Source organism: Chanodichthys erythropterus, chromosome 4, assembly GCF_024489055.1.
Source record: "Chanodichthys erythropterus isolate Z2021 chromosome 4, ASM2448905v1, whole genome shotgun sequence".
NCBI lineage: Eukaryota > Metazoa > Chordata > Actinopteri > Cypriniformes > Xenocyprididae > Chanodichthys > Chanodichthys erythropterus.
This window is the reverse complement of record NC_090224.1, coordinates 6,608,875-6,630,178: the sequence shown is the minus strand read 5'-3', so window position 1 is coordinate 6,630,178 and position 21,304 is coordinate 6,608,875. Positions and strand designations below refer to the sequence as shown.

The following is a 21,304-nucleotide window of genomic DNA, read 5'->3' as shown; positions in this document are numbered from 1 at the left end:
CACGGGCCGCACCATTAACCACCTGAGGTACTCAAATGTTTACATTTTGATTTATCACAGATAAACCAATTGGACAGTTGTATTTATGGTCTCATGTGACTGAAAACCATCCTCAACCACATGATAAAGCAAAAAAATTCCCATCACAAATACACAAACACACCTTTCTAAGCGCTTCCTCGCTGTAGTGACTGAGTCCTTCCTCATACTGCAGCCTCCACTCATCACCTTGAGATAAATATTTTGATCTGTGAGTACTCGAGCCTCGAGCCAAAAGTTAAAATATGATACAGACCAGCCTCCATTGGTACAGCACAAAGCCCTTCAACACAGGTTCGCATAAACATCTCGCTCCACCAATTTGGAGTCCTGGCATCCCAGGTCAATCTCACACATGTATCGTGGGCCCTGCGCTCCAGCTTATCTTCCCAGCTCTGGATGCTTCTAGCACTTACCTTTGACAGGGAACAGGGCTAGCAAGCAGGTTGCCACGGCAATGAAAAGCCACTCCATGGTGGAGCGTTTCCAAGCTGGTTAGCACAATGGATGTGCGTGCAGAGAGAACGGGGCCATTATATCAGTGCCCCTTTATCTCCCCCACCCAAAACAGCTGAGTGACGAAGTTCAGGCCCACCGACATAAAGCATGATCCAGATGCACATGCAACTGCCAGGGGACTGGTGACCATTCACAACTTCAGAGAGCTTTACTAGAAACTGTGTAGCACTGGGGCCTGGGAGAAACAGACCCACAGCGCAATGCAGATCAGGACCCTTTCAGACAGAAATAAATAAGGTGGCGGTTGATGTTTGCTCACTGGATGTTTGTTGGATTGAATAGCATTTTAGGTCTAATTATAATAAGATAGGAAATGACATTCAGCTGTAAACCATTGATTTTTATTAGTTATTTAGAAACATTGCCATTTGAAAATGTAATTATTTGCTTTTTTAGACTCATCCGTTGTCATCTCGGTATTATGAGTGGCTTGATTTACATAGAAGAATCTGTTATATGAAGAATATGATTTTTATAGTTTCAAACCATTGCTGAATTGAGAGAACTCCACAAAAACAGACTAATGTTCTGGTGCATCTTTGCATGAAAAACAGTCCTTTACATCCTATTCACATATGTATGCTTACATTACAGATTTTTTTTTTTTTTTTTAAACACCAAACGTTGTGGTATTGCTATATTACCTGAAACGACAGACACATTCCATCGCCAAACGATCAAATATTCTAGACATGCTCACAAATTAAGTGATCTGAAAAAATATTTTCCTCTGAAAAAAAAAAAAAAAAGACACTAGAACAAAGATTCAGCACATCCTGAAGTAAATGAATCCGCTTCAGGAAGTTGATGTTACGGAGCAACAGACCTCACGCGATAATCATCAAAAATAGCTTTGAGAGTATTCGATGTCTTAATCTGAAAATAAAAAAGGAAAAAGATGTCTTGTAAAACAGAAAACTGAGCATTATAGCCAAACAGCAACCCATTCAACAATTAAAATGTTGTTTTTCATGTACGCAGTGGAATTTATATCCTATTTTGGAAACTTTTGGAAAGGTTGAATCAAAGACTGCTGAAGACTGAAGCTTAATCTGAAACATACTGGACACCAGCCATAATTGCACTGAATCTTTACCATAAATATGCTACAGACACAATTTTGTAACAACAAAATGAGGTCATGGGCAGTCTCGGTGACTCAACATTTGGCAGGGTGAGCGTTTATGGCAATAAAAAGCCTTTTGACAGAGTTCGGAGCTTTGGTAAGATTACTTACCATGTAGATTATTCTTCTATAACTGCACATTTTAATTAAGTGAAATCTACATCTATGTGCTGGTGAAAACTTTTGTCTGAATACTGACATTATAAATAATTTCTGTACTTAAAAAAAAAAAAAAACAATCTGATAGCAAGCCACTTAAGTTAACGTATGATTAAAGTATGAACTTTTTACATATCGAATTCAGAGCGCAGCCCACCTCACACTCTGTATCACAATGAGGACTGGTGTCCGAGTCCGAATTTGTACCGAACTTAATACTAACAAAAAAATCTGAATGGGTTGCACAAAACAGGTTCGGTCCTTGACTTTTAGCACAGCGGCAAGCAAAATTCATAAACAACTACCGTAGTTTATTCAGCAATGTAATCTTTTTCCCCCCACATAGTGAGCGTTGATTTGCACAAATGTTATTTCACTTGGCAAAACCCTGAGGCGCACGTTTAAGATATCGCAGAAGTTCATCTAGTTCTTCCCCAAGCCACAGTAAAAAAAAGACTAGAGAGGGGCTAGACAGGGCAACAAGAGTCTTGAAAGCTCCAAAAGGGGTTTACAGGATTAAAGACCACAGCAGGGTGTAGGTGTCAGCGGCTGTCCTGGGGAGAGAGACGCTAGTGGGCCTCAATTCGTTCTCCCGTAACCCTAGTCCTGTTCGGTCACCTCCACCCTGATCTCTGCTCTCTCATTGTTCCTCAGGCTCTCCTGCAGGCTGCTCCGGCTGGGCTGGAGGTCTAGGGGGCGCTGGAGGGGCTCTGGGTACAGCTTGGTGCTGTCTCTGCCGATATGCGATCACTGTGCCCAAGAGCAGAGCGATGACGGTCATGAGATAGAGATCCCACTCTGGACCCAGTAACTGGTCAAGATCCACCTGAGATAGAAGCTCCTTCAGCTGAAGAAAAAGAGATGGATGTTATTGGTTATTCCTTGACTTGATATCAGATTTAAGGTGGATCCTTACTGACAGAGGCGACTTACATTGAGATCCTGTAGGTACTGTAGTGCATAAATGAGGCCCAACTTGCACAGGGCCAGAAACACAGGAACTTGGGCATCAGGACTGGCCTCTGCAGCCATGTCATAGAAACGTTTAGCCAGATGAATGTCCTGTGGAGGAACAACCAAAAACATTAGCGCATTGTTTATTATATGCACTACAATTCAAATGTTTGGGGTCAGAAATTATTTTTGGTAACACTTTGGTATGGGGAACATGTTTACTATTAACTACAACTTTTGCCTCAAACTCTTAATTTACTGCTTTTTAATAGTTAGTAAGGTTGTTGTAGCGTTTAAGTTTAGGTATAGGGTAGGATTTAGTGATGTAGAATATGATCGTGCAGAATAAGTCATTTATATGTGCTTTATAAGTACTAAGAAACAGCCAATATTCAAGCTAATAAGCAACTATTTAAAAGTTAGAATTGTTTCCCCATACAAAAGCATTACCCTATTTTAGAAAGAAATTAATATTTTTATTCAGCAAGGATGCATTAAAAAGTGACAGCAAAGACTTTTATAATGTTAGAAAAGATTTCTATTTCAAATAATGCTCTTCTTTTACATTTCTATTCATTAAATAAAAAAAATAAAAATAAAAAAAACATACTGGAAAAAATATATCAGGATCAAATGTAAAGGATTATGTGACTGAAGACTAGAGTAATGGCTGCTGAAAATTCAGCTTTGCAATCAAAGGTATAAATTACAATGGCTATGTTTAAATGCACAACTTTTATTCCAAGCGAAATTAATTCATTCTGATTGATGAATCTGAATGCAGTATTTACATGCGCAAAATAAGTGATTATGAAATAAGTTAAAATACAAAACAAATCATTTTAAATTGCAGAAATATTTCACAATAAAAACACTCTAAAATGGTAATAATCAAATAAAAAAGCAGTCTTGGTGAGCATAGGAGACTTTTTTCAAAAACATTTTTTAACAAAATTTTCCTAAACTTTTCCACAGTATGCTATATGTAAATATACATTGAGATTTCACCTGTTTGATACCGAGGCCCTTCTCATGCATATATCCTAGATTGAACATGGCCTGTGCACTATGCTGTTGCTCAGAGGCCAAACGATAATGAATGACTGCGGTCTCATAGTCCACATCAGTGCCATAGCCATAGAAATGATAGTCACCCAGCTTGATTCTGGCCACTGTGTATCCTGTTAACAAAAGATAAAACAGCTAAAATTCCTAAAGGAGTTTATTTAGCGATAATGATTGTCTGATTATATTATCCAGTTTGTTTTGTGGATGTGTAGCAAGTAAGTACATAACTTGGCATGAAACATTGAAACATCTATATTTAAAAAGAGTGCAGAGTAATATGAGATACGTAAAACTATCACAGTCTAGAAGACTGGTTGCTAGGTACAAAGGTCAAATACAGTTTAGCATTAATTATACAGAAATATCTGACCACAGAATGCTACGAATGACCAATCAGATTCAAGTATTTGAGTGAGCCGTGAAGCAAGCAGTTATATTTGTCTCACTATAATGGTTTTAAGGCCATCAAAGCACTTGGCATTTTGTTAGAGCGACTGTATGGGTGGAAGAGAACAGTTTAACCTTGAGCAGCTGCTCTGGTCCAGTGGAGCAAAGCCCGTGGGTATGTTTCATTCTCATTGAAGATCTGTGACCCCTCTGAAAGACACAGACACAGAGTCAGATTGCTCTGTGCAGACTGCTTTATCTTCAAGAAAGATTGTCACCTTCTTTGTGCATTCCCACAAATAAATTTCCATAACTGTTTTCCAGTCATTCACGATTTCTAATAATGATACTAAAAAAAAAAAAAAAAAAAAAAAAAAAAAAAAAATAATCATAGAGATTTCCTATATGTTAGTTTTAAGAAATGTGTAAATTATCTAGCAAAAAAACAACAATTAAATATTTTAGAGCAGAAAATAAGAAATAATAATTAAATCCCCTTTAGAAATGCATATTTTCTATAGAATATAAAAGTGACTTATCCATGACTTTTACAGGCCTAGAAATAACAATTTTAATATTTCTTGATGTTTAAAGGTATTCATCCTGTTCTTTATTAAAAAAAAAATTACAAAACTGATTACAGGCGGGGGGCAGGTGAGGATGGGAAGGCAGTTGAATTTTATGTAAACTGTGTTTTTTGGAGATTTTCTTGTTGTCTTTTATATTTCTGCAATAAAGATATGGTTTAAAAAAACAAAATTCAGATTACAATGCAGATGATGGCTGACATGAAACTATAAGGATAAGATCCAGGTTTGCTTTCTCAGACCAGCTTTGAACTAAAAACCACAATTAAAGGGTTAGTTCATCCATAAAGTCTGTCATTAATTACTCACCCTCATGTTTTTCCAAACCCGTAAGACTTTTGTTCATCTTCGGAATGCAAACATATCTTTTTGATGAAATCTGAGAGCTTTCTGACCCTTCATAGACAGCTACACAATTAAAATTTTGGCACTTCAAAAAGTTCATAAAGACATTGTAAAACTAATCCATATGATTTGAGTGGTTTAGTCCAAATTTTCTGAAAAGACTTGATCACTTTTTATGATGAACAGATTTAATTTAGGCTTTTATTCACATATAAACATCGATTAGCGAGCATAAACAGAAGCTCAACCAAACCTGACTGCGTAAGAGCAAACCTCTTGCAGAAGCTAAAACGTGCTGTGTAACACGAAAAATAACTTCAATGGTTCTCGCACATCACGTGAACATGCTTGAGATTCTGTTTACCACAACTGATGTGTGCGTTGATGAATGTTTACATGTGAATATAAGCCTAAAATCAATCTGTTCATCATATAAAGCGATCGAGTCTCTTCAGAAAATTTGGACTAAAATTCATCAAATTCACCACTCAATTCATATAGTTTTAGTCTTATTATTACTTCTATCTATGGAGGGACAGAAAACTCTTAGATTTCATCAAAAAGAGCTTCATTTGCATTCTAAAGATGACCAAAAGTCTTATGGATTTGGAACGTCATGAGGGTGAGCAATTAATGACAATTTTTGGGAGAATTAACCCTTTTTGGGTGAACTAACTCTTTAACATGCATGTAGGTGTTGGGGGTCTGGTGCCCTCTGGTGGTTGAGCACTGACTTACTTTGATCGAGGATGAAGGCCACATTGCTCTGGGCAACCTCATAACCTTGTTCGGCCAGCAGCAGATACTGTATTAGAGCAGAGTCCATATCTCCCTCCTTAAAGCCTCCGTATGCCGCCATGAGTCTTTCAGACCAGCGGCCGCGCTCGCACACATTCTTGAAGAGCTGCTCTCATAAATACACATACATTATCTCAACCATCAGAAAATCTTTTTGAAACATGGCTATGCATCATGAAATAACGCCTCACCTCCACCGCAGTGTGGCAGGAGCGCATGACCCCAGTCCCCGTGGCATGCATCTGGGCTAGATTATAGAAGGCCAGGATGTGACCCGCTTGAGATGCCAGGTTAAAGAATTTAAGTGCCTGCTTATAATCACGCCTTACCCCGATGCCATCTAAAATATGAAGAATGGGAGAGTCATAAATGCACTTTTAATACTCTTCAAACACCCACCAGCTGAAATGACTAAGACACTTCAGTCCTCAATGTTTGTCAAGATCATGTCAAAGCAGAATGCAGGTGGGAGTTTGTCATGGCAACAATCACCTAGGCAACCAAACCAAAAGAGTCTGCTGTGATTTAAGATAAAAATAAGATAATCTCAATTGAAGTTGTAGAACAGTAAGCTAGAAAAATAGAAAAACAACAAAAACAAATATGTTTAGGTTCAGGTCCTAAAGCAATATTTTAGAGCAGAGCAAATCTTAGAAAATGTACATTCACAATATAAATTTCCATGACTTGTCCACATTTGTAAAATGTCATTTTACAAATTTTCATTAAATGAATAATAAAAATAATAGTTGTTGTCATTGTATTCTCAGAATTTTGGAATGTCTGATAATAATATTAAACCAAATAAATTTTTACCAGAGATTCCAAAATTCTGAGAAAAGACATTTATAAAGATACCTCCCTGTTCAATATTCTGCTGTCTGTGTAATTGTTAGGAATATGCACACTTTTTATATTTGCTATGAAAATGTGGTAAACTTATTTTGTTAGATCAAGACATTATTAAATCAGCCACAATATTTACATATAAAATTTAACATTCATGATGAAAAGAATGTGAACAACCTCATGAATGATGTGTTTGGGTGTTTGAAATTAGTGAAACCCTGTGGGCACATATTTCATGGCCTGTATTGGCTCAAATTTGTTCCCATTTATTATAAATGACTGCTTATTTTTCCTCTTGCAGTAACAGCAGGAAAGTTAAAGAAACAGAAGTGAGGGGGGGGAAAAAAAGATATTTTACACATAATCTCCCTCTCTCTCCAGCACGCACGACTTACTGTAGTACATGGTTCCCAGCTGTAGCTGTCCGTCTACCCAGCCTTGCTCTGCAGCTTTCTGAAAATACTTCAGTGCCAGGTCATAGTTCTGCAGGAACAAGTAGAAACAATAACCGAAAAGGTAATTTAATGATCATTAAGGCCTGGTTTCACAGACAGGGCTTAGCCTAAACCAGGATTAGGCCTTAGTTCAATTAGGATATTTAAGTAGCTTTTATCAGCATACCCTAGAAAAAAACATCACTGGTGTGTATCTTGAGACAAAACAATGGCTCTAACATATTTTAAGATATGTCAGTGCAAATTATATTCAGTTAAAACAGTTCAAACATGCATTTTAGTCTAGGACTAGTTTAAGCCTTGTCTGTGAAACTGGGGGATAGTGTTTAGTTCAGCTCATCCAGAAAACTCACCACAGGAACGCCTCTTCCATACAGATAAGCCATACCGAGGCCACTCTGTCCAACTGGATTACCCTAAAAGATGAAAACAAAAATTAAGGATTACAGGAGAACATTTGAAAATAAACAGTTTCTTAATTTTAACAGGAAAAAAAAAAATTCTCACCAAGTCTGCAGCCTTTTTGAAATAATGCAGGGCCGTCTCATTGTTCTGAGGCACGTACTCGCTGCCTTCAGAGTACATCTGAGACAATAGAACAAGGGAAAAAAGATTCACTCCACTGTCATGGAGGTTGACAGATTAAGCCACACTGGACAAGAATAACATTCAATTACAGTCCAAGAAAACTAAAAATAAAAAGGACTCGTCATGTCGATACCTTTCCAAGGAATGCCATTGCATGCGTGTTCCCTGCATTTGCTGCCTGGTTGAAGTATTCATATGCTCGCTGAAAATTATGACAAAAAGGAAGTATAAAATCCATTGTTTTATATAATTTAAGAAAAATTATTACAATAGCAGTGCCACAAAAATATGCCTGAACAGAAATTACCTGATGATTCTGTTCTACACCTCGTCCTCCATGTAAGTGTAACTGGCCCAGACCCACCTAAACAAAAAATTTAAATGTGACTGTAATCCTCAAATTAAAAATTTACATGAAACAGAAGTTGTGGTTGTCATATCTTCCCTATTGTGATTTTTGGCCAAGTGAAATGGCTTCTCGAATGAGAGAAAAAAAAAAGAAAAAAAGTAGGATGGGACTTGATTTTGTCCACTGGGAGATGATTGGATTGTTATGGTTTGCTATTATGTGATGTCATGTGAATGACAAGTTGTCCCAATGGACACTAATCAAAGAAGAGGAAGTTATTTTGATTAAATATTAGGAGGGCACATGAATTAAAAAAAAAAATGATGTGCAGAGATAACACATTTATAATAAACACTGCAATATCCCAAAAAAAAAGTATTGTCCATTTTTATTTCATAGTGACTTTAATGCCAAAATATGAAATATACAAAATAGCTGCAGAGACATGCTCAGTTTCATATAATGCCACAGACAAAACAACATGGTTTTACTATACCTGTGCCTGCACATCTCCTTTCTCAGCCAAGAACTGGTAGTACTGGATTAAATCCTCCTCTAGCATTCCACTGCTAGAACCAGGATTTTCCACTTCATCTAAGAGCCTGATCCGCTGTACTGCACTGCCCCCTGTCAGGGACACGTCGCTGGCCACTAACCAAAAAAAAATAAAAAAAAATAAAATAAATTCATCACTGAGTTCAGATCTAGATTAAGTAAATCTAAAATCAGCACAGCATGAGTAAATTGAACCAAAAAATGTGTTATATAATAACAGAATTTGTATAGTTTTTTTATGTTCACAATGCTCAGAAAACAATCCTTTCATATGTAATATGAGGTAAGTCACCATGTATTAGGTCTCATTTTTTTAAAACGACTGAACAAAAAATTCAGAGAGACCAAAATCATAGTACAGTGTTTAGCATAAATGAGTACACCCCCTTTGAAAAGTAACATTTTAAACAATATCTCCATAAACAAAAACAATTTCCAAAATGTTGACAAGACTAAGTTTAATATAACATCTGTTTAATTTATAACATAAAAGTACGGTTAATAAAAAAAACTTAGATTACACATTTTTCAGTTTTACTCAAATTAGGGTGATGCAAAAGTGAGTACACCCCACAACAAAAACTACTACATCTAGTACTTTGCTTGTCCTCCATGATTTTTAATGACAGCACCAAGTCTTCTAGGCATGGAATGAACAAGTTGGCAACATTATCTTTTTCCATTCTTCATGAATGATCTCTTTTAGAGACTGGATGCTGGATGGAGAGTGATGCTCAACTTGTCTCTTCAGAATTACCCATAGGTGTTCGACTGGGTTCAGATAAGGAGACATACTTGGACACTGAATCACTTTCACTCTGTTCTTCTTCTGAAATACAACAGTGGCCTTAGATGTGTGTTTAGGATCATTGTCATGTTGGAAAAGTGGACGACGACCAAGGGCACGGAGTGATGGTAGCATCTTCTCTTTCAGTATAGAGCAGTACATCTGTGAATTCATGATGCCATCAATGAAATGCAGCTCCCTGACTTCAGCAGCACTCATGCAGCCTCACATAAGGACACTGCCACCATCATGATTCACTGTAGGCACCATGCATTTTTCTTTGTATTCCTCACCTTTGTGACGCCATACAGTTTTGAAGTCATCAGTTCCAAAAACATTTATCTTGGTCTCATCACTCCAGAGTATAGAGTACCAGTAGTTTTCCTCTTTTCAGCACGGGCCCTGGCAAACTCTAGGCCGGGCTTTTTTGTGCCTGGGCTTTAGGAGAGGCTTCTTTCGTGGACGGCACCCATGCATGCCATTCCTCTGCAGTGTACGCCGTATTGTGTCACGGGAAATAGTCACCCCAGTTTGGCTTTCTACTTCTTTAGATAACTGCAGTGAACTTGCAAGCTGATTTTCTTCAACCCTTCTCATCAGAAGACGCTCCTGTCGAGGTGTTAACTTCCGTTGATGACCTGGACTTCACTGTGAGATGGTTGCAGTTCCATTTTTTTTTATTTTTTTTTTACATTTTTTACATTTTTGTATTTTTGCTACAGTATTCTGACTGATAAGTAAAGCTTCGCTGATCTTCTTGTAGCATTCACCTTTCTGGTGTAAAGAAATTACTTTCTTTCTCAGGTCAGGTGCACTGCTGACAGCATGAAATGGGAAGGGGTTTTAACACTCTTTTATAGTCAACTGTCTGCTGGACACCTGTGTAATGAATAATTAGACTCAACTGTGGTTGAATTCTTGTTAAATTAGACATTTGTAGTCTAAAATTTAGCTTTGCTCGAGAGACTTTCAGTGGGGTGTACTCATTTTTGCATCACCCTAATTTGACTTAAACTCTCTCTAAGATATATTATTAACCTTACTTTCATGTTATAAGTTGAACAGATGTTATATTAAACTTAGTCTTGTGAAATAGTTTGTGTTCATTGAGATATTGTTTAAAATGTTACTTTTCAAAGGGGGTGCACAGTATGTAACAAGATATCATCTTTACAAGTGGCCACCAGGGAGCCAGATTACATCTTTTAAATTATGTTGAGCTGAAATTAGACATATTTAGATGTGTATGAGGATTGCAGCTGATGAAGCACAGAAATGTAACAAAGTTTACCATGATTGGCCACTAGTCTATAGTGAGTGAGAGCAGATTCACAGCTCTGAGGAACCCCAACACCTCCCCAATATCTGTAGCCCTGAAAAGAAAGCATGATATTCATCAGTAGGCACAGCCATGAACTGCAGGACAAACACAAGCCTACACCACCTCTCAAGTACCAATGTATTGAGAAAGTAGTCATGGATAAATTATGGTGCCACAAGGTCTGAGGTTTCAACTTTGATTCATGTAACTGAGCCAACGCGTCGGTCAGAATTTCAATAGTTCCGAAGGCTTGTCTAGACACTCAGCTTGATATAAGCAAAGTCAAATAAGACTTGGCACATAAGATAAGCAAGTAATCAAGTCTTGTTTCCAGGCTGGAACAAGATCCTCCTTTGTTTAAAATATAGGACAGAGAATCATTCTTCTTACCAGAATCATATGTGCTACTAGGTTTCCACCCAAAGCTCCAAAGGTGTAGTACACCAATGCCTGCAATTATGTGAAATACAGTATTTTCATTAAACATTCACATTTAAAATAAGCATGTTTTGCTTGATAAATGTCATTAGGGGATACCTTTGCTTGACTAGAGTTCACTCCTAATCCTGCAGCATAGAGGAAACCGAGTGCCTGTGTGAACACAAATTGGGATATGACCTCAATGTAAAAAAAAAAAAAAAAAAAAAAAAAACTTTTCCTGATCCAATAGCATAGCACCAATAAATAACCCAGCACAGCTGCTATCCTTAACAAATGGCTTGAAATTAGTCACAGGACAAAAAAAGCATCAGTATTAACATAGAAGATGACATTTAGTTAATAAACAGCTGCTATTACAGTCTGGGCTTTAGGGGAGCCCTCCAGTGCCAGTTTCTCAAAGATCTCCTTCGCCTGAGGAACGTTCTGGGGTAAGTAGTCTCCAAACAACATGGCATATGCCACTTTCTCCATGGCCTTGGCATGACCCATCTCTGCAACTTTCAGGAGTCTATCATACAACCTGTAATACAGAAATTAATATAATTATGAATATACTAGCATTCAAAAGTCTGGGGTCAGCATGTTGTCGTTTTTTTTAAATGTATTTATTTTTATTGTTTTTGAAAGGTCGCCATGGCTACATTTACTTGATGAAAAATACAGTACAAAGAGTAATACTGTGAAATATATATATATATATATATATTCCCCTGATGGCAAAGCTGAATTTTCAGCAGTCATTACTCCAGTCTTCAGTGTCACATGATCCTTTAGAAATCATTTTAATAGGCTGATTTGGTTTAAGAAACATTTGTTATTATCAATGTTGAACACTGTTGTGCTGCTTAATATTTTTGTGGAAACCGTGATACATTTTTTTCAGGATTCTTTGATGAATAAAAAGCTCATATGAACAGCATTTATTTAAAATAGAAAACCACTAATAACATTATAAATGTCTATTGTACTTTTTACCAATTTAATGCATCCTTGCTGAATAAAATATATATATATATATATATTTTTTTTTTTTTTTAAATAAATCTCTTACTGACCCTAAACATTTGAATGGTAGTGTAATTAAAATACATTTGATACTTTTGACACCAACAATGGAAGCCAAAATCACTCTGTCAGTAAAAAAAAATTGCAAACACTGTGCATGAAGGTACAAATATGCACCCTTTAGGTGCAGGTAAGCTACAAAGTTGTATCTTTGAGGGTACTGAACAAGCTATAAGCTTATAGTACAGTTTTTCAACATTTTTTTCAGAAATGGTAGCTTGAAGACGTAAAAATAACAGGAGTACTGCAAGCAATAAAAAATATACATGGCACAGAACTCACTCTTTCTTCTGGCTCCTCCGGTTGGTGGCATTAATCATTCTAATTGTGGCCTGGTACTGTTCTTCAGCCTCTTCCACCAACCTTCTCTGCTCTGCCTGCTCCTCCGCTGCGAGGACGAATGAACACATCACACACGCATTTGGTATAACAACTGAAAGTGCTAAAAATCATGACTGATTTTTAAAGGCTGGTATTTTTAGCAGTGATCTACTCATATCCAGGCTAATTATGCAAAAGAGCAAGAGTAGTAAAAGACAAAAACGTCATTCTACTAATGGCCGAGAACTCTCTCGCTTTCAACTAAAGTAGTATCATGTTTCATGTAGACTGTAGAGTCACAATACAAATCAATATGATTCATTTTTTCAATATAAAGCACTATAAAAATATGCTACCAATAATAGTTCACTCACTTTCACAGAAGCCCCATTTCTTATCAGCGCTGTAGTCATACGTTGTGGCACACCACAGCCTCCCATCTCCTCTGCCTTCAGTAGTGCACTCAAAGTACTCTTTCCCTTGGAAAAGATAAGGAAAGACGCAGGGCTCTCCAGAGGCCGTTCCACCAATGACCACCGGAACTACGTCACATAATAAACGCCAATGAGAAAACAACACAATAACAAGACCCTTTCACAGGAAACTACACACAGGTGAATGCATGGATGAGCAGGTTTCTTTTCTCAACAGACACTGCAAGCTGTAGGCGGTGAACAGAAAAGGATTTTGTGCAGTGAAAACCTAAACTTCAGCAACATACAGTATGACACAAATAGTATCAAAACCTTGATGGCGGGAGCAAAATAAAGGCTAAAAAGTAAAGATAAAGATAAAATGATGCTAAATGTACAGACAAATCTAACTACCGAAACCTAAATGCTACATCTTAATCAGGAAGCACCTGCAGACCCCATAAAGGCTCTGACTCACCTTCTTTATGACGTTCCTCTGGTGGAGGGGGCTGATTTGGAAGGTCTTCTTTTTCAATCCCCTCAATCTCGCTTTCCACACCAGTGTCTGTTGTGCTTCTGTCAGGCTGGGCATCTTTAGGAACATATGCATGTCCCGCCATAATTCTGGAGCCATCATTATCATCTGTGCTCTGATTTTGACAAAACCATTGATGCAATGAGATGGAATGATCACAAGGAAAACAGCATTGTTTACCCACACACACATACATATATAGTATTTGTGTGTATATAATTACTTATGTTTTAAGAAATAAACCTAAATTTGTTTTTCATTGAGGACATGGAATCAAAATACAATACCAGGAGTCACTAACACAAACCACTGCTGTCTGAGTGGACATTATATAGCTCTGATGATGTGTCATTATGTTTTAATGCTGTATTACCTGAGGCGCACCAACCTTCGCACCTCCTTCATCATCTGGAAGTACTTCTGCAATGAATGTACCAAACAGTCAAGATACACTTTACATACCACATTTGAACTGTTAAAAGCTTTACATTTTAGTTAACGTCTAAATATATACATATTCTCTAATATAAGACTAAACATTGAATGCTTTTAGAAGAGCCTATTTGACTCACCACCAGCTGTCACATCCAAAGTCACAGCTAAAGCCACAATAAGGACCAGACAAGACTTCTTAGTGGGATTCATGTTGCCAGAATGTGCAAAACGCAGTGAAGGACTAAAAATCTGACTTAAATGACTAAATCAGCACATGTGTTCTCCTAACTAGCCATCTAGCTATATAAATCTGTCAGTGAACTGCACCTGACTGCATAACCGACCAAGCTATAGAACTTGGCCAGCTAACCAATCAACCAGAAACTCCCAAAAGCCAAAACGGATGACAAAATAATCCATTCGCATAAATGTAACATTAACACAGTAACCAAAGCATTTGCAGCTAGCAGCTCAATGTAACGTAACTAACTCAGTGACCGCCTATCAAACACAGCTAGCAGAGCTAAACAAACAGCACTTCTCAAGAGACTTATGCTGTGGCGGTCGCAGACCATTAAATATTTCCAGGACGATTTCCGGAATAATGTTTCCAAGGCAACTACAATATCTATGAAATTCAACAACACAAGAACGGAACAGTTCAGCCGTCTTTAAGGTTTCTCGTGTTTCAGCATATTTCTGTTCCCTGACCGACCCCCTATTTCCTAATCCGCCGCGGCTTCACCAATCAGAGTACGGGAACGTAGGTGATAGCCAATCGTTGCGCTCCAAGAGTCAGTTGACCAATCGGTTGTGCACACACAAGAGTATTGCGGCTGCTGAAATACGCGAATGGAGAAGAAGTGAACACGACAGTTTGCAGGATGTGGGAACGCCTGTAACAGCTGACTCTCTCTCAGCCGTGTGTTTAGTAAACAATATGGGAGGAGGTATAAATAATAATTATTAGTATAATATTAGAAATAAATGCTTTAAATAGTCAACAAATATTATATAGTCTAAGTAATGTTTTGAGTGGTAAGCAGGTTTAAAGGGTCTTACTATTTATTTCCTGTTTTATTACAACAAGATCTTACTATATATTTAAAGGGTTAGTTCACCCAAGAAATAAAAATAATGTAATTTATTACTTACCCTCATAACGTTCCACACCCATAAGACCTTCATTCATCTTCGGAACACAAATTAAGATATTTTTGTTGAAATCCGATGGCTCTGTGAGGCCTCCATAGCCAGCAATGACATTTCCTCTCTCAAGATCTATTAATGTATTAAAAACATATTTAAATCAGTTCAAGTGAGTACAGTGGTTTAATATTAATATCATAAAGCGACGAGAATATTTTTGGTGCGCCAGAAAAACAAAATAACGACTTATTTAGTGATGGCCGATTTCAAAACACTGCTTCAGGAAGCTTCAGAGCATAATGAATCAGCATATCGAATCATGATTCGGATTGTGTGTCAAACCGCCAAACTGCTGAAATCACGTGACTTTGGCGCTCTGAACCGCTTATTTGACACGCTGATTCATTATGCTCCGATGCTTCCTGAAGCATTGTTTTGAAATCGGCCATCACTATATAAGTAGTTTTTTTTGTTTTGTTTTTTTTTGTGGTGCACCAAAAATATTCTTGTAGTTTTATAATATTATTATTTAACCACTGCACTCACATGAACTGATTTAAATATGTTTTTAGTACCTTAATGGATCTTGAGAGAGGAAATGTCATTGCTCCTTATGCAGGCCTCACTTTCAACAAAAATATCTTAATTTGCATTCCGAAGATTAACAAATGTCTTACGGGTGTGGAACGGCATGAGGGTAAGTAATAAATGACAGAATTTTCATTTTGGGGTGAACTAACCCTTTAAGAGGTATCATGATCATACAATTAATTCGACTTTCACTTCATCATAGGCAAACATTATTTCACATATAAAACACTCAGTTTTAAATTATTCAGCATGCCCAGACATAACATTCAAACATACATATTACATTCAAACATGACATTAGCTCTAATTCAATGTAATACCAAATACAAAAAGAATCTAGGCAACTTTTTTTCATTGAGAAGGCACAGGTGTTTGTGGGCGTCCAACTAACTTGTGCAGGCAGGATATACACAAGTGTTTCATATTCACAGATGTTATAATCTACGTGTATTATGTTCTGAGTTTCTGGCATGAGCTTTGGCTTAGCAGAGTCGTGCTCCATAACCAAAAGTCTGTTTAATAGCATCAAAGTAGTATCTCTGCCAGCCCTCTTTCATCCTTTCCTCCTCATTGCTGGGAACTCCTCTGGCCTCCAGAATCAGCTCTGTCTCACTGCCTTGATTCATAAAGTTTAAAATGACAGTTGCTGCGTGTCCTGAAAAAGAATTAAAAATAAACCATAACTCAGATTAAAGCAAACAGACGCAACAAGAGTGATGAACACATGCTACCAACAATCCACAGTGAGCAACACATTCATCAGACTTCATACTAATATTAAAAGTGGTATGTGTATTCATTAAAAAGATTATAAAACTATATTAATATAAACAAAAATAATACATAAATAAACAAATAAATAAATACCAGCAGGCCAACTTGAAAACCTCCATCTCATGACAATTTTCTGGTCTGGAATCTAAAGGGAAAGTGCAAGATTTTTAAAATCAGTTTTGAAAATTATGCTTCCCAAAGTGAAATTCTCACCAGATTATCTAAATTAATTAACATTTTAAAGTGATGAAAGGTTTTTTCTTACCAGTTCTGCAAATTGCCCGTAAACATTTCCTTCCAGTAGTCGGAATTTGCCACCCGAGCACCCTTCCACAAAAGCAGCAAGGTGTGTAAATGCCTGTACCATCTACACCATGAAAAGACAAGGAGCAAATGAGTTCCACATCAAATAATATATGCATCAAAGACTACCAGGATACATCTACATTTATTGTTTTAAATGCATTTGTATTTGTATTTTCAATAGGGGTGTGATTCTGACCTCTTGGTTTAGGAAAATCCTGTACAACTCTTCTGGTGAGGTAAGGAAGGTATCTTTCATACTGAAAGACACTGTTTGAATTTTGACTCCAGTGTTGGAAGAGTTAGCTGTCATGGAGGACCCAATCTATAGGTTTGGAGATCAAAATATGATCACATTTTGATACAAAGCATATCACTTGATTTCAAAAATAAGCACAAAAAATTAAATAACTGAAACAATATATAATGGGATATTTTCAGATTACACAGCATCAGTTTTGTGTTGCTTTACACAGTATGTGAGAAATGGCCATTTCAAACATAAAATAAAGTGGATGGATGACTATATATCTAGCGTATTTTTGATGCCAGAAATGTTTATGAGAACTTACTTGGGTGTTGTCCAGTTTGACCTTGGCTTGTGGCTCCTGATTCTGTTTGTTAAGTGCATTTTCTGTTGGTAAAATCATACCCTGAGAGAACTCTGTAAAAACAAGTCACAATAATGTGATTAACTATACAAAATAAAAACAACCAATCAATGCAGATATGACTAATAAGTGAAGTTTTAGATCTCTCACCAGTTTTGAGATGTTTGACATAGTTGCCCAGTGCCATTCTGATTTTTTTGACTCCCTCTCTCCTCATGAAATCAGTCAGCGGTGTGCTTGGCTGGTCTTTACATAGTGAAACACTGATCTGTACAAACACACATAAGTTAGATTTTCATGCAACATGCTCTCTTGTATAGAAAGAATATTTTACTAGAAGTGAGGTTCACTTACATCTAAGTCATCCATGTCATTTTCATCAGAGAGATTTGGTATTTCCACAGTGCCTTTATATTTGATTCCAATTTTATTTGTTCCTAAAGTGAAGAAAAAAACATGTATTTATTTTTAGATTTTGAGGTTTCACCAATGCACTGCGTTATTTTGCTGTGTAATCAAACACAACTTTCACTCACCTGTCCATGAGGCTTTAACAATCCACTCATAGAAGAAGATGAGTTTCCCTTTGCGGTTGTTGATGGACGCCTCTCCATCTATATTGCTGACATCTGTGATTTCGCATGAGCCTTCTTCACCCTCTACACGAATCCCAAGAAGGAGGTTATTTATTACATCTTGAGACCAGCTTGTGACATCTCTCTCTGTCCTGTAAGAAGATTAAGAAAGTTAAATATTCAGAAGCATAGTTTATTTTATAGAAGTTGCATATGATTCATGTTCCAAGAGAATTATGCAACTATTAGTTGCAGTTTCTCCGAATTCTATAGGGAGGTAAATCAGATTGACAGATAAGACTGTCTCTTTAAGTATCTTTACAATGACATATGTGGCATACAATGGGCACACACACACACACACACACACACACACACACACACACACACACACGTTATATGTGTTTGTATATATATTGTATTGATATTGATATTTAAGTTAATGCCATATATGCTTGAATATAAAGATAATTGAATGCTATGTGTTTGGAAAGTATGTGCAATACTTAAAATAACATTGATGCAGAGTATAAACCAATGTTCTTGACTTCTTTTGTTTATGATGTAGAAAAGTTGCTTAATGTTTGCAACTAACCACAAGGTTAAAGAGTGTCGACACAGGGGTGAAGAGAAGCTGTTAAAACCACAAGCGGAGATAAGATTGACAAAGATTACAGTAAAGAAAGAGATGAGTGTAAGAAAAAAGACAACTAGTGTAGGAGAAGGCGGAAGGACATCCGGCTATTGACCATGAGACCATGAGAGATTGATACTGAAATGGAATTATACTGTTCTTTTTTAATTTTTTATTCATCAATGAATCCCGAAAAGAGTATCACAGGTTCCAAAAAATATTAAGCAGCACAACTGTTTCCATACATACACACACACGCACACAAAACAATGTAACATCCTAATACATTTCAAGTAGGACCGTTCAAAAGTCTTACTCAGTTTGCTTTCCATCAGAACACCCTGAGTCTAATTCTGTCTCACATTCATGTACTTCCAAAAATAGCCCTCACATTCAACTACAGGACATTCCAGAGGCTTCTGCAAACACTGGAAAAACTAACCTAAGGCCTATGAGAATCTATTAGAAATCAGATGTAGGCAGTATATATGAAATATCAAACAGATTCAGCTGTTCCCTGTGATGTGACAAGAATACTCGATTTTAAACATTTATAAATCATCTATTTTATATACAGTTTCTGTCCGCACATTGAGAGACAGCATTGAATAGTTGAGCATTTGTCAAAAATGAACTAGTGAACGTAGAAAGTATTCAAAATGCTCAAAATGTGTCATCATTGACAGAACCTATACTTTCATATATATAGAGAGGATATATATATAGCCTATACTTTCCTCTGTACATTTATGCATATATTAAGTTAAGATTTAGATTAATAAATTATAACCCTCCATATTATGGAAAATGAAATGTAATTTATTAGGAGACACTTCATAACAGTCCTACAGCATTAGAGGCATGCCCTCATACATATTAACAAAAAGCGACTAAACTTACACCATGTTGGTGCCCACTGGAAAACATGCACGTGCTGCCTACCAGTGCCAGTTATTGACATTTGTCGCATCTGCTCTTTCTTCCACGATCCAGCGCGGGTCCCCCTCACCCCATTTGGCCATGACAGAATTTAGATGATTTGATAGAACTGAGATGTTCCGATAAACTGCGGATGCGGTCAGTAGCTCAGAGATTGACAGATGTAAATTCGTGCATAAACGTATGCAGCAGGAGCTCAGCTGATTTGCTGCGTCGATGAAGTTATGTAAATATTCATGAGATTATTCAGGAACAGCGAACGGAACGAGTAGGCATATTTAAAGTGTACAAAACAAAATTGTTAAAGAGAGGGAAATCCTAAGGAAGCACGGAGCAAACGATAAAAACGCAGGCTATGTAATGAGTAGTCGAGAGGTTAGTTGTCCGCTTCGTCAGCTGCTGTCCCCCAAGACCTTTATTAAGCCCCTTAGAAAGTACCAGAACCGGAACTGGGTGAAGAAGTTTCCTCTAGAAGCTAGAAACCTGCGGACCTTTTTGGCAGTTGATCCTCATTACCTCATTACAACCCTCTCCCCTTAAATCTCACCCTTCTCAAATAACTCCCAAATATCATGTCAAATACACTGAAATTCAAACACCCCCTTTAAAAAGAAATGTCCTTACCTGTAACCTGCAAATGTCCATTTGTAGTGTATAAAAAACAGATAATATAATATAAATTAAATAAAATGCCATTTGAGGTAGCTATTTTCATAATAAAGTTTGTTTAAAAACTTTGGTACACGTTTTAAGCTAATGCTAGCTTGTCGTGAAATTGTACACATAGCCTACTTTTTTGGATTTCATGTCTTAATTAATCCACAATTCTAACCATTCTTACACAGTTTTACCAAATCATTTTACATAATTAATATGTTATTTTGGAAATTCAAAAACCTATACATAGATTCATAAATGTATATTAGCCTATACTAAATAATATTTAGGAGCTATACTAGGCTGCTATTTTTCATAAATAGCTTGTTAGCAACATGGATACTGTAATTAAGATCTATGGTTTTACCTATGGTTACTATGGTTTTAATACAAAACATTACAGTTCAACCTGTTACTATGCAAAAACTATGGTAAATTTTCCTTTACCTTTCCTTTGCCTTTGAAACACTGAAACTCTCTATGCATATAGGCCTATAATAGCCAACATCACAATTACTCTGTTTTCTTTTTTAATTTAAACAATTTATTAAAATTTTTTTGTTATTAGATTTTGCCAAAACAAATGTGAAATGGAGAAATGTGTTAAGAATAGAACATAGGGTCTGTGTGCAATTATTTTTTCCCATTTTATTCGACAGTGTGTCCAGCAGGTGGAGCTGGACTCAAAGTGTGCTGACTGATCTTTGATTACAAGTCTGTCTTCTGGCCTTAAGCAAGACATGTTGTTGTGTAATAAAATTCAATGATTTTACAATTATTGGCATTATAACTCACTCCCACTGTCATTAAATTAGAGCTCTTATTTAAATTGAGGTTTTCCTCATGTTCCTCCTCACAGCCGCATCATCACCATTTGGTGTAACTGGCCTTTCAACATAAATGAACTGACATTCTTATCATATCAGAAAAATGTACCCTTTTGAAATTGGACATTGTCTTTCCATTTAAATGGTA

At 36.8% G+C, this 21,304-nt stretch overlaps 2 protein-coding genes across 3 annotated transcripts; both read right to left on the bottom strand.

The window, feature by feature from the left end:
* Positions 1–1,268: 1,268 nt before the first annotated feature.
* sel1l (SEL1L adaptor subunit of SYVN1 ubiquitin ligase) lies at positions 1,269–15,318 on the bottom strand. Its single transcript, XM_067383876.1, has 21 exons — positions 14,234–15,318; positions 14,035–14,081; positions 13,605–13,776; positions 13,088–13,255; positions 12,675–12,780; positions 11,685–11,847; positions 11,424–11,477; positions 11,277–11,336; positions 10,857–10,938; positions 8,720–8,874; positions 8,182–8,238; positions 8,008–8,076; positions 7,794–7,871; positions 7,640–7,702; positions 7,227–7,314; positions 6,174–6,322; positions 5,923–6,088; positions 4,388–4,462; positions 3,806–3,978; positions 2,777–2,905; positions 1,269–2,690 (listed from the first exon to the last, which is right to left on the bottom strand). Exons 1-21 carry the CDS (start codon positions 14,304–14,306, stop codon positions 2,484–2,486), a joined length of 2,334 nt encoding a protein of 777 aa, XP_067239977.1. The 5' UTR covers positions 14,307–15,318; the 3' UTR covers positions 1,269–2,483.
* A 582-nt stretch (positions 15,319–15,900) lies between these two features.
* Positions 15,901–20,087, bottom strand: ahsa1a (AHA1, activator of heat shock protein ATPase homolog 1a). Of its 2 annotated transcripts, none has more exons than XM_067383005.1 (9): positions 19,634–20,087; positions 18,061–18,251; positions 17,879–17,961; positions 17,675–17,792; positions 17,486–17,577; positions 17,113–17,238; positions 16,876–16,977; positions 16,704–16,755; positions 15,901–16,491 (listed from the first exon to the last, which is right to left on the bottom strand). In XM_067383005.1, the coding sequence occupies exons 1-9, from the start codon at positions 19,636–19,638 to the stop codon at positions 16,319–16,321; spliced, it is 942 nt and encodes a 313-aa protein (XP_067239106.1). In that variant the 5' UTR covers positions 19,639–20,087; the 3' UTR covers positions 15,901–16,318. The 2 variants fall into 2 exon arrangements, with proteins under 2 accessions (XP_067239106.1, XP_067239105.1); XM_067383004.1 differs by having other exon boundaries at positions 19,676–20,087.
* Positions 20,088–21,304: the final 1,217 nt, after the last annotated feature.

Coding starts and splice junctions, on each gene's coding strand:
- ahsa1a (XM_067383004.1), bottom strand. CDS start 19,755: ATGGCCAAATGGGGTGAGGGGGACCCGCGCTGGATCGTGGAAGAAAGA. Junction 17,239..17,485: donor TCAAACTGGACAACACCCAA/GTAAGTTCTCAT, acceptor CCAAACCTATAG/ATTGGGTCCTCCATGACAGC. Junction 16,492..16,703: donor GTTTTCAAGTTGGCCTGCTG/GTATTTATTTAT, acceptor ATTCTTTTTCAG/GACACGCAGCAACTGTCATT.
- sel1l (XM_067383876.1), bottom strand. CDS start 14,306: ATGAATCCCACTAAGAAGTCTTGTCTGGTCCTTATTGTGGCTTTAGCT. Junction 6,323..7,226: donor GCTGGGAACCATGTACTACA/GTAAGTCGTGCG, acceptor TTCATATTTTAG/ATGGCATCGGGGTAAGGCGT. Junction 6,089..6,173: donor CCTGCCACACTGCGGTGGAG/GTGAGGCGTTAT, acceptor TTATGAGAGCAG/CTCTTCAAGAATGTGTGCGA.